At 46.8% G+C, this 13,288-nt stretch overlaps 1 protein-coding gene across 1 annotated transcript in view; it reads right to left on the bottom strand.

Moving 5' to 3' along the window:
• Nucleotides 1-13,288, bottom strand: part of TOM1L1 (target of myb1 like 1 membrane trafficking protein) — a 192,343-nt gene that overhangs the window by 25,192 nt on the left and 153,863 nt on the right. The window contains exon 14 of the mRNA XM_077251358.1: nt 10,991-11,069. Within this exon, the coding sequence (XP_077107473.1) occupies nt 10,991-11,069 (79 nt within the window). The remainder of the gene's footprint in view (nt 1-10,990; nt 11,070-13,288) is intronic.

The following is a 13,288-nucleotide window of genomic DNA, read 5'->3' on the forward strand; positions in this document are numbered from 1 at the left end:
CACCTTTAGTAGGCCGGAACAGCCAATTTCATTTTTAACAATCGTAATTTGGAACAGAAGGTTGAAGCACAGCTTTATTCAGTTGAGGACAACACCAGGCAGGGGCAGACACCTTTAGTAGGCCGGAACAGCCAATTTCATTTTTAAAAATCGTAATTTGGAACAGAAGGTTGAAGCACAGCTTTATTCAGTTGAGGACAACACCAGGCAGGGGCAGACACCTTTAGTAGGCCGGAACAGCCAATTTCATTTTTAAAAATCGTAATTTGGAACAGAAGGTTGAAGCACAGCTTTATTCAGTTGAGGACAACACCAGGCAGGGGCAGACACCTTTAGTAGGCCGGAACAGCCAATTTCATTTTTAACAATCGTAATTTGGAACAGAAGGTTGAAGCACAGCTTTATTCAGTTGAGGACAACACCAGGCAGGGGCAGACACCTTTAGTAGGCCGGAACAGCCAATTTCATTTTTAACAATCGTAATTTGGAACAGAAGGTTGAAGCACAGCTTTATTCAGTTGAGGACAACACCAGGCAGGGGCAGACACCTTTAGTAGGCCGGAACAGCCAATTTCATTTTTAAAAATCGTAATTTGGAACAGAAGGTTGAAGCACAGCTTTATTCAGTTGAGGACAACACCAGGCAGGGGCAGACACCTTTAGTAGGCCGGAACAGCCAATTTCATTTTTAAAAATCGTAATTTGGAACAGAAGGTTGAAGCACAGCTTTATTCAGTTGAGGACAACACCAGGCAGGGGCAGACACCTTTAGTAGGCCGGAACAGCCAATTTCATTTTTAACAATCGTAATTTGGAACAGAAGGTTGAAGCACAGCTTTATTCAGTTGAGGACAACACCAGGCAGGGGCAGACACCTTTAGTAGGCCGGAACAGCCAATTTCATTTTTAAAAATCGTAATTTGGAACAGAAGGTTGAAGCACAGCTTTATTCAGTTGAGGACAACACCAGGCAGGGGCAGACACCTTTAGTAGGCCGGAACAGCCAATTTCATTTTTAAAAATCGTAATTTGGAACAGAAGGTTGAAGCACAGCTTTATTCAGTTGAGGACAACACCAGGCAGGGGCAGACACCTTTAGTAGGCCGGAACAGCCAATTTCATTTTTAACAATCGTAATTTGGAACAGAAGGTTGAAGCACAGCTTTATTCAGTTGAGGACAACACCAGGCAGGGGCAGACACCTTTAGTAGGCCGGAACAGCCAATTTCATTTTTAAAAATCGTAATTTGGAACAGAAGGTTGAAGCACAGCTTTATTCAGTTGAGGACAACACCAGGCAGGGGCAGACACCTTTAGTAGGCCGGAACAGCCAATTTCATTTTTAAAAATCGTAATTTGGAACAGAAGGTTGAAGCACAGCTTTATTCAGTTGAGGACAACACCAGGCAGGGGCAGACACCTTTAGTAGGCCGGAACAGCCAATTTCATTTTTAACAATCGTAATTTGGAACAGAAGGTTGAAGCACAGCTTTATTCAGTTGAGGACAACACCAGGCAGGGGCAGACACCTTTAGTAGGCCGGAATAGCCAATTTTTTAAAAAAACAGCAGTTAATAAGAGGCAGAAGGTAGAAGCTCAGCTTTATTCAGTTGCAGCTTCTTGGCAATAATATAAAGAAGACGCGACAGGACAACACTCGGTGGATGCCATATCTGTGTTTTCAATGGAAAAAAACCTTTCAGTTAAATACTTGCAGGAGAAAGTTTTTGTAGCTGGTGGCCAATTTTTTTTTAAAAAAGCAGTTAATAAGAGGCAGAAGGTAGAAGCTCAGCTTTATTCAGTTGCAGCTTCTTGGCAATAATATAAAGAAGACGCGACAGGACAACACTCGGTGGATGCCATATCTGTGTTTTCAATGGAAAAAAACCTTTCAGTTAACTACTTGCAGGAGAAAGTTTTTGTAGCTGGTGGCCAATTTTTGTACTGTACCAGTTTTTTGTTGTATGTGTTTTTGTTTTTAATGTTAAAATGTCTGCATTTGATATCTCTCCAGTATTTTCTTTTTTATAAGCAAAATACTGCAGTTTTACATCGGTTACATGGATACACGGGCAGGCAGCTTGGTGGTCAGTGGAGGAGTATTTAAAGTAGGGACCGCAGACAGGCTATCAAAGGCCTAAAATAACAAACAATAGGCTCATGGCAGTTTTACATCGGTTACATGGATACACAGGCAGCTTGGTGGTCAGTGGAGGAGTATTTAAAGTAGGGACCGCAGACAGGCTATCAAAGGCCTAAAATAACAAACAATAGGCTAATGGCAGTTTTACATCGGTTACATGGATACACGGGCAGGCAGCTTGGTGGTCAGTGGAGGAGTATTTAAAGTAGGGACCACAGACAGGCTATCAAAGGCCTAAAATAACAAACAATAGGCTCATGGCAGTTTTACATCGGTTAGATGGATACACGGGCAGGCAGCTTGGTGGTCAGTGGAGGAGTATTTAAAGTAGGGACCGCAGACAGGCTATCAAAGGCCTAAAATAACAAACAATAGGCTCATGGCAGTTTTACATCGGTTACATGGATACACAGGCAGCTTGGTGGTCAGTGGAGGAGTATTTAAAGTAGGGACCACAGACAGGCTATCAAAGGCCTAAAATAACAAACAATAGGCTCATGGCAGTTTTACATCGGTTACATGGATACACGGGCAGGCAGCTTGGTGGTCAGTGGAGGAGTATTTAAAGTAGGGACCGCAGACAGGCTATCAAAGGCCTAAAATAACAAACAATAGGCTCATGGCAGTTTTACATCGGTTACATGGATACACAGGCAGCTTGGTGGTCAGTGGAGGAGTATTTAAAGTAGGGACCACAGACAGGCTATCAAAGGCCTAAAATAACAAACAATAGGCTCATGGCAGTTTTACATCGGTTACATGGATACACGGGCAGGCAGCTTGGTGGTCAGTGGAGGAGTATTTAAAGTAGGGACCGCAGACAGGCTATCAAAGGCCTAAAATAACAAACAATAGGCTCATGGCAGTTTTACATCGGTTACATGGATACACAGGCAGCATTGTGGTCAGTGGAGGAGTATTGCAAGGAGTGTCTGTCCCAGTACTCCCAAAATATAAATAGATGTTAATGTCTCGCAAAACAACCAAAAAAAAAAAAAGGTGGCATACTTAGGTACAGGGGTGGGCTCATCTGCTGAGTTTCTGACATAGTAATTTGGCAGTAACTATTTAATGGTGCCAATATAGGACACAGACACAGACTACTTTAAGTTGCATCATAGATGTCTACAAATTTGTATTGTCAGTGCCAGACATTGAATGATGTCAGCGAATAGACTAAAGATTGGTGGAGCTGTGCGACATAATTTTGCACGTGGTAGAGCACAGTTTGAGCTGGGGGAGGGGGGAACTCTCTTGAGGCAGGCGGGACCGCCCCAGGGCCCCTCATGTTACAACGGTGTGTCTGACGTTGGGTGCGCACCACCACCGCCAGAGACACTACATTGTACTATGAGGGACCCAGTAGCAATGCCGTCAACCAAAAGCGAGCACACCCACCTCTTCAGACAAACAGCAGTCTCACGGGTGCTTGCGCCAAGTCGCGATACCACGGCCCCGTGTGGGGAGTTTGGCCATTTAGGGAGGTGTAAACATGTCGTATGCTGTACAATCAGCTGCAGCAAATTAGACATTAGAAATGTAATTCACAGTAGTCCACAGGCAAGAGCTTTTCATAGGAAAGCTAGGTGTCGGCCGGGCAAGGTGGGGCAAAAGATTTCGAAATCCAGTTGTGGTTCATTTTAATTAATGTTAGATCGTCAACATTTTGGGTAGCCAGACGAGTCCTTTTTTCGGTTAATATTGAACCTGCAGCACTGAATACTCTTTCTGATAGGACACTTGCTGCCGGGCAAGCAAGCTCCTGCAATGCATATTCTGCCAATTCTGGCCAGGTGTCTAATTTTGATGCCCAGTAATCAAATGGGAATGACGGTTGAGGGAGAACATCGATAAGGGATGAAAAATAGTTAGTAACCATACTGGACAAATGTTGTCTCCTGTCACTTTCAATTGATGCAGCAGTACCTGTCCTGTCTGCGGTCATAGCAAAATCACTCCACAACCTGGTCAGAAAACCCCTCTGTCCAACGCCACTTCTGATGTGTGCACCCCTAACACTCCTAGTCTGCTGCCCCCTGGAGCTCGTGTGAGAACGATCACGTGCACTGTGTGCTGGGAATGCCTGAAGCAAACGGTCAACAAGAGTTGATTGTTTGGTTGCTAATATTAGTTCCAAGTTCTCATGTGGCATAATATTTTGCAATTTGCCTTTATAGCGTGGATCAAGGAGGCAGGCCAACCAGTAATCGTCATCGTTCATCATTTTCGTAATGCGTGTGTCCCTTTTTAGGATACGTAAGGCATAATCCGCCATGTGGGCCAAAGTTCCAGTTGTCAAATCTCCGGTTGTGATTGGTTGAGGGGCAGTTTCAGGCAAATCTACGTCACTTGTGTCCCTCAAAAAACCAGAACCCGGCCTTGCCACGCAACCAATTTCCAGTGCCCCCGGGAAAGCTTCCGCATTAAAAATATACTCATCCCCATCATCCTCCTCGTCCTCCACCTCCTCTTCGCCCGCTACCTCGTCCTGTACACTGCCCTGACCAGACAATGGCTGACTGTCATCAAGGCTTTCCTCTTCCTCTGGTGCAGACGCCTGCTCCTTTATGTGCGTCAAACTTTGCATCAGCAGATGCATTAGGGGGATGCTCATGCTTATTACGGCGTTGTCTGCACTAACCAGCCGTGTGCATTCCTCAAAACACTGAAGGACTTGACACATGTCTTGTATCTTGGACCACTGCACACCTGACAACTCCATGTCTGCCATCCTACTGCCTGCCCGTGTATGTGTATCCTCCCACAAAAACATAACAGCCCGCCTCTGTTGGCACAGTCTCTGAAGCATGTGCAGTGTTGAGTTCCACCTTGTTGCAACGTCTATGATTAGGCGATGCTGGGGAAGGTTCAAAGACCGCTGATAGGTCTGCATACGGCTGGCGTGTACAGGCGAACGTCGGATATGTGAGCAAAGTCCACGCACTTTGAGGAGCAGGTCGGAGAACCCAGGATAAGTTTTCAATAAGCACTGCACCACCAGGTTTAAGGTGTGAGCCAGGCAAGGAATGTGTTTCAGTTGGGAAAGGGAGATGGCAGCCATGAAATTCCTTCCGTTATCACTCACTACCTTGCCTGCCTCAAGATCTACTGTGCCCAGCCACGACTGCGTTTCTTGTTGCAAGAACTCGGACAGAACTTCCGCGGTGTGTCTGTTGTCGACCAAACACTTCATAGCCAATACAGCCTGCTGACGCTTGCCAGTAGCTGGCCCATAATGGGACAACTGGTGTGCAACAGTGTCATCTGCCGATGGAGTGGTTGGCCGACTGCGGTCTGTGGAAGAGCTGTAGCTTCTGCAGGAGGACGAGGAGGAGGAGGAGGAGGGGGTGCGAACGCCTACAGCCAACTGTTTCCTAGACCGTGGGCTAGGCACAACTGTCCCGAAATTGATGTCCCCTGTGGACCCTGCATCCACCACATTCACCCAGTGTGCCGTGATGGACACATAACGTCCCTGGCCATGCCTACTGGTCCATGCATCTGTAGTCAGGTGCACCTTTGTACTCACAGATTGCCTGAGTGCATGGACGATGCGCTGTTTAACGTGCTGGTGCAGGGCTGGGATGGCTTTTCTTGAAAAAAAGTGTCGACGGTAGCTCGTATCGTGGTTCAGCGTACTCCATCAGGGCTTTGAAAGCTTCGCTTTCAACTAACCGGTAGGGCATCATCTCTAACGAGATTAGTCTAGCTATGTGGGCGTTAAAACCCTGTGTACGCGGATGCGAGGATAAGTACTTCCTTTTTCTAACCAGAGTCTCATGTAGTGTGAGCTGAACTGGAGAGATGGAGATCGTGGAACTTGCGGGTGTGCCGGTGGACCTGGCAGACTGAGAGACGGTTGGAGACGGTATTGTTTCCGCCGGTGCCCTAGATGCAATATTTCCTCCTACAAAACTGGAGATTCCCTGACCCTGACTGCTTTTGGCTGTCAAAGAAACCTGCACAGATACTGCCGGTGGTGCAGAAAATGGTGGCCTTACAGTGACGGAAGGGATGTTGCGTTGCTGACTAGCTTCATTGGCCGAGGGTGCTACAACCTTAAGGGACGTTTGGTAGTTAGTCCAGGCTTGAAAATGCATGGTGGTTAAGTGTCTATGCATGCAACTAGTATTGAGACTTTTCAGATTCTGACCTCTGCTTAAGCTAGTTGAACATTTTTGACAGATGACTTTGCGCTGATCAATTGGATGTTGTTTAAAAAAATGCCAGACTGCACTCTTCCTAGCATCGGATCCCTTTTCAGGGATTGCAGACTGAGCTTTAACCGGATGGCCACGCTGTCCTCCAACAGGTTTTGGCTTTGACACGCGTTTTGGGCCAGATACGGGCCCGGCAGATGGAACCTGTTGCGATGTTGATGCCTGCTGCGGCCCCTCCTCCACCTCCGCTTCTGAACTACTGCCGCCTGCACCCTGTTCCCCCAATGGCTGCCAATCGGGGTCAACAACTGGGTCATCTATTACCTCCTCTTCGAGCTCGTGTGCAACTTCGTCTGTGTCACTGTGTCGGTCGGTGGTATAGCGTTCGTGGCGGGGCAACATAGTCTCATCAGGGTCTGATTGCGGATCAGTACCCTGAGAGGGCAATGTTGTGGTCTCAGTCAAAGGAGCAGCATAGTACTCTGGCTGTGCATCAGTGCACTCCATGTCAGAATCTACTTGTAATGGGCATGGCCTGTTAAGTGTTTCACTTTCTAAGCCAGGGACGGTATGTGTAAAGAGCTCCATGGAGTAACCCGTTGTGTCGCCTGCTGCATCCTTCTCTCTTGTTGTTGTTTTTGCTGAGGAGGACAAGGAAGCGACTTGTCCCTGACCGTGAACATCCACAAGCGACACGCTGCTTTTACATTTACCAGTTTCAGAAGAGGAGGCAAAAGAGCTAGAGGCTGAGTCTGCAATGTAAGCCAAAACTTGCTGTTGCTGCTCTGGCTTTAAAAGCGGTTTTCCTACTCCCAGAAAAGAAAGCTTTCGAGGCCTTGTGTAGCCAGACGACGAAACAGCCTCCACAGCTCCAGACTTAGGTGGAATATTTTTATCCCCACGACCACCTGATGCTCCACTACCACTACCATCATTACCAGCTGACAATGAACGCCCACGGCCACGACCTCTTGCACCAGACTTCCTCATTGTTTGAAAAACTTAACCAAATTAACTTTATTTGTTGCTGACATACAACTTACACGTTGAGCTATAACTTCAGTATGATTTCAATATCCCTTAACAGGTTGGTGAGACCACAAGGAAAATCAGGCACAATGTTACACACTCTGTTTTCTGTGGCACAAAATCACAGAGATGACACACACGCAGGACTGTCACTCAAGCACAAATGTCAATATTAATCTCCCACCTATTTTTTTTTTTTTCTCAGGGAGACTTTAGAAACCAAATAAGATAAAATGTTTTTTTCAGGGAGACTTTAGAAACCAAATAATAATAAAAAAAAAAAAAAGGCTTTCTATGGCCCACTGAATGAGAGATGGCACACACAGGAGTGGCACACAAGCCCTGACTGAGGCCAATATTTTTCTCCCACTGATTGATGTAGTGTTTTTTTTAAAGGTAGATTTTAGAACCCAAATCAAGCAAAAAATAAATAGGCTTTCTATGGCCCACTGAGTGAGAGATGGCACACACAGGAGTCAGGAGTGGCACACAAGCCCTGACTGAGGCCAATATTTTTCTCCCACTGATTGATGTAGTGATTTTTTTAAAGGTAGATTTTAGAACCCAAATCAAGCAAAAAATAAATAGGCTTTCTATGGCCCACTGAGTGAGAGATGGCACACACAGGAGTGGCACACAAGCCCTGACTGAGGCCAATATTTTTCTACCACTGATTGATGTAGTGTTTTTTTTTCAGGTAGATTTTCGAACCCAAATCAAGGAAAAAAATAAATAGGCTTTCTATGGCCCACTGAGTGAGAGATGGCACACACAGGAGTGGCACACAAGCCCTGACTGAGGCCAATATTTTTCTCCCACTGATTGATGTAGTGTTTTTTTGTTAAGGTAGATTTTCGAACCCAAATCAAGGAAAAAAATAAATAGGCTTTCTATGGCCCACTGAGTGAGAGATGGCACACACAGGAGTGACACACAAGCCCTGACTGAGGCCAATATTTTTCTCCCACTGATTGATGGAGTTTTTTTTTTTTAAGGTAGATTTTCGAACCCAACTCAAGGAAAAAAATAAATAGGCTTTCTATGGCCCACAATTTGAGAGAGAGAGGTGGCACACCCAGGAGTCAAGACTGGCACACAAGCTGAAAGGGCAATATTAATCTCCCAGTTTTTTTTTTTTTCAGGGAGACTTTAGAAACCAAATAATAAAATAATAAAAAAAAGGCTTTCTATGGCCCACTGAATGAGAGATGGCACACACAGGAGTGGCACACAAGCCCTGACTGAGGCCAATATTTTTCTCCCACTGATTGATGTAGTGTTTTTTTGTTAAGGTAGATTTTCGAACCCAAATCAAGGAAAAAAATAAATAGGCTTTCTATGGCCCACTGAGTGAGAGATGGCACACACAGGGGTGGCACACAAGCCCTGACTGAGGCCAATATTTTTCTCCCACTGATTGATGTAGTGTTTTTTTGTTAAGGTAGATTTTCGAACCCAAATCAAGGAAAAAAATAAATAGGCTTTCTATGGCCCACTGAGTGAGAGATGGCACACACAGGAGTGGCACACAAGCCCTGACTGAGGCCAATATTTTTCTCCCACTGATTGATGTAGTGTTTTTTTGTTAAGGTAGATTTTAAAACCCAAATCATGGAAAAAAATAAATAGGCTTTCTATGGCCCACTGAGTGAGAGATGGCACACACAGGGATGGCACTCTAGCAGAAATGCCAATCTTAATCTCCCACAAAAAAAAAAAAAAAAAAAAACAGGGACTGTCCTACAATTACTATCTCCCTGCAGTAATCTCAGCCAGGTATGGCAGGCAGCAATAGGAGTGGACTGATGCACAAATTAAATAAAAAGTGTGGACAAACAAAAAAGATAGCTGTGCAGAAAGGAAGGAACAAGAGGATATGTGCTTTGAAAAAAGCAGTTGGTTTCCACAGTGGCGTACACACAGCAATACAGCTATCACGGAGCCTTCTAGGGCAGCCCAATGAGCTACAGCGCTGAGAGAAAAAAAAAAAATTTAGCTTCCACTGTCCCTGCACACCGAAGGTGGTGTTGGACAGTGGAAATCGCTACAGCACAAGCGGTTTGGTGGTTTATGGACCCTGCCTAACGCTCTCCCTGCTTGTGACGAAGCGGCAGCAACCTCTCCCTAAGCTCAGATCAGCAGCAGTGAGATGGCGGTCGGCGGGAACGCCCCTTTATAGCCCCTGTGACGCCGCAGACAGCAAGCCAATCACTGCAATGCCCTTCTCTAAGATGGTGGGGACCAGGACCTATGTCATCACGCTGCCCACACTCTGCGTTCACCTTCATTGGCTGAGAAATGGCGCTTTTCGCGTTATTGAAACGCGACTTTGGCGCGAAAGTCGCGTACCGCATGGCCGACAAGCACAGGGGTCGGATCGGGTTTCATGAGACGCCGACTTAGCCAAAAGTCGGCGACTTTTGAAAATGAACGACCCGTTTCGCTCAACCCTACTGAACACACCATCCCCACTGTCAAACATGGTGGTGGCAGCATCATGGTTTGGGCCTGCTTTTCTTCAGCAGGGACAGGGAAGATGGTTAAAATTGATGGGCAAATGGATGGAGCCAAATACAGGACCATTCTTGAAGAAAACCTGTTAGAGTCTGCAAAAGACCTGAGACTGGGACGGAAATTTGTCTTCCAACAAGACAATGATCCCTAACATAAAGCAAAATCTACAATGGAATGGTTCACAAATAAACGTATCCAGGTGTTAGAATGGCTAAGTCAAAGTCCAGACCTCAATCCAATCAAGAATCTGTGGAAAGAGCTGAAAACTGCTGTTCACAAAAGATCTCCATCAAACCTCACTGAGCTCGCGCTGTTTGCCAAGGAAGAATAGGCAAGAATTTCAGTCTCTCGATGTACAAAACTGATAGAGACATACCCCAAGCGACTTGCAGCTGTAATCGCAGCAAAAGGTGGCGCAACAAAGTATTAAGTTAAAGGGGCCGAATAATATTGCACGCCCCACTTTTCAGTTTTTGAATTTCCACAAAAATTTAAAATAACCAATAAATTTTGTTCAACTTCACAACTTCACAATTGTGTTCCACTTGTTGTTGATTCTTCACCAAAAATTTACATTTTGGTATCTTTACGTTTGAAGCTTGATATGTGGGAAAAGGTTGAAAAGTTCAAGGAGGCCGAATACTTTTGCAAGGCTCTGTATATCCTTTAATAAAAAAAAAAATCAGTAAATTCAGAATCTGAAGTCCCAATCTTAGTTTGGAATCACCTGGTGGTCTGGAAATTGTGGGGTTCAAATTACAGAAAACAATGTCATGGGCTCGTTACATTCCACATCACAACAATAATATGACGTTAAGGGGATTGTTGGGTCACAACACCCACAGGATTGATAATTCATATCAGATTAATGGGGGTCCAACACCCAGGACCCTCACTGATTGGCTGTTATTTGCTCAATGAATCTGATATTGATGATCTGTCCTACAGATAGGTCATCAAAATGTCCAGTGCTTTGGAAATATTTGGAGAAATATTCCCAAATGGGAGTAAATTTGTGGATTGAACACATATGTCTTAAAAGGTAAAATGGCATGGAATAACATTGAGATTGATGTATCGCAGTCATAATGACAATGGCTAAACAATACAGCACCTGTAACACATTATATGCAGTTGTACGTACTCAGTCTTGGAGTTCTCTGCCAGTGGATCAAACTCTAAAAGCTCGTAGTAATTTGGCAAAGGTGCACTTTCATTGGTACCTGAAATATACATTGGAATCTAGGTCAAACCTAAATATGGTGTCAAAGACATAGAATGGTCGGCATTATTTATCCTGACTTATCTGTGCATTAAAAAGCACTTATATCTGCAAGTGACCAGACCAGTTGTGCAAGGGGCTGGCTCACAGAATATTTCAATTACCAAGCCAGCCTCTGTCATTGATGTACAGTATATGCAGGGAATGGGATGGCCTTGCTATTGAACTAAGCAGTCAGCCAGCCCCCTTCATTGAAACCATTGAAGTGCATGTAAGGCTCTTCTGACATCTGGTCAAAGGAGAACCCTAACTTTATACAGCTGGGTATTACTAGGTAGTCATGTCATCGGGGGTCACAATGTTGGTATGCTAGACTTTTATAGCAAGAATTCAATGCAAATCACTTTTTAGACATAGCTACCGTGATAAAAAGAGCTCTTAGTTCTATACTAACACAAGACCACATTCCAACTATTATACTAATAGAAAGGATGTCCTATCTGTTTAGTCATTCTTAAAAAGTATCTATATGTTGTTTTTTTTTTACTTTTAACCTAAAAAAGTAATTTGGGAAAAATACTGTAATAGGGTCAACTATCCTATTTTGCCTAGTTCATGTAGGAAATAGATGTATGCACCAATTTCTTGGATCCGTACACCATATCTTGTGTGCTGAAAGATATGGAGTCTACACTCTGCGTGTGCATGTAACGGTTAACAGGGTCCTGGAGTGTTTAGTACTATAGTCATGAAGTACCAGTATATTTTGTAAGGATGAGCGGTAACTGGGTCCTGGAGTGGTTGTGGGGAAAATAAACAGGCATTTTTCTTGTCCACAAGGGTGTATAAAGGTGAAAGCACTGCAGTCACATAGAGAGTGCTGTGCAGGAGTGAGAGATGTGGAGAGCACTATGCAGGAGCGGGGGACATGGAGAGCGCTGTGCAGGAGCAGGGGACGTGGGGAGAGCTGTGCGGGAGTGGGGGATGTGGGGAGCGCTGTGCAGGAGTGGGGGACGTGGGGAGCGCTGTACAGGAGCGGGGGACGTGGAGAGTGAGGGATGTGGAGAGCGCTGTGCAGGAGTGGGGGACGTGGAGTGCGCTGTGCAGGAGCAGGGGACGTGGAGAGCGCTGTGCAGGAGCGGGGGACGTGGTGAGCGCTGTGCAGGAGCAGGGGACGTGGAGAGCTCTGTGCAGGAGCGGAGGAAATGGAGAGTGCTGTGCAGGAGTGGGGGACGTGGAGAGCACTATGCAGGAACGGGGGATTTGGAGAGCGCTGTGCAGGAGCGGGGGACGTGAAGAGCGCTGTGCAGGAGCCTTGGGATGTGGAGAGCGCTGTGCAGGAGCAGGGGACGTGGAGAGCGCTGTGTAGGAGCGAGGGACATGGAGAGCGCTGTGCAGGAGCAGGATACGTGGAGAGCGCTGTGCAGGAGCAGGGGACGTGGAGAGCTCTGTGCAGGAGCGGGGGAAATGGAGAGCACTGTGCAGGAGTGGGGGACGTGGAGAGCGCTGTGCAGGAGTGGGGGACGTGGAGAGCACTGTGCAGGAGCGGGGAATGTGCAGAGCGCTGTGCAGGAGCGGGGGACGTGGAGAGCGCTGTGCAGGAGTGGGGGACGTGGAGAGCACTGTGCAGGAACGGGGGATGTGGAGACTGCTGTGCAGGAACGGGGGATGTGGAGAGCGCTGTGCTGGAGCGGGGGACGTGGAGAGCGCTGTGCAGGAGTGGGGGACGTGGAGAGCGCTGTGCAGGAGTGGGGGACGTGGAGAGCACTGTGCAGGAGCGGGGGATGTGGAGAGCGCTGTGCAGGAACGGGGGATGTGGAGACTGCTGTGCAGGAACGGGGGATGTGGAGAGCACTGTGCTGGAGCGGGGGACGTGGAGAGCGCTGTGCAGGAGCAGGAGACGTGGAGAGCGCTGTGCAGGAGCAGGGGACGTGGAGAGCTCTGTGCAGGAGCGGGGGAAATGGAGAGCACTGTGCAGGAGAGGGGGACGTGGAGAGCGCTGTGCAGGAGTGGGGGACGTGGAGAGCACTGTGCAGGAACGGGGGATTTGGAGAACGCTGTGCAGGAGTGGAGGACGTGGAGAGCGCTGTGCAGGAGCAGGGGTCGTGGAGAGCGCTGTGCAGGAGTTGTTGAGGTGGAGAGCGCTGTGCAGGAGCAGGGGTCATGGAGAGCGCTGTGCAGGAGTCGGTGAGGTGGAGAGCGCTGTGCAGGAGCGGGGGA

The sequence above is a fragment of the Ranitomeya variabilis genome, chromosome 4 (assembly GCF_051348905.1).
Source record: "Ranitomeya variabilis isolate aRanVar5 chromosome 4, aRanVar5.hap1, whole genome shotgun sequence".
NCBI lineage: Eukaryota > Metazoa > Chordata > Amphibia > Anura > Dendrobatidae > Ranitomeya > Ranitomeya variabilis.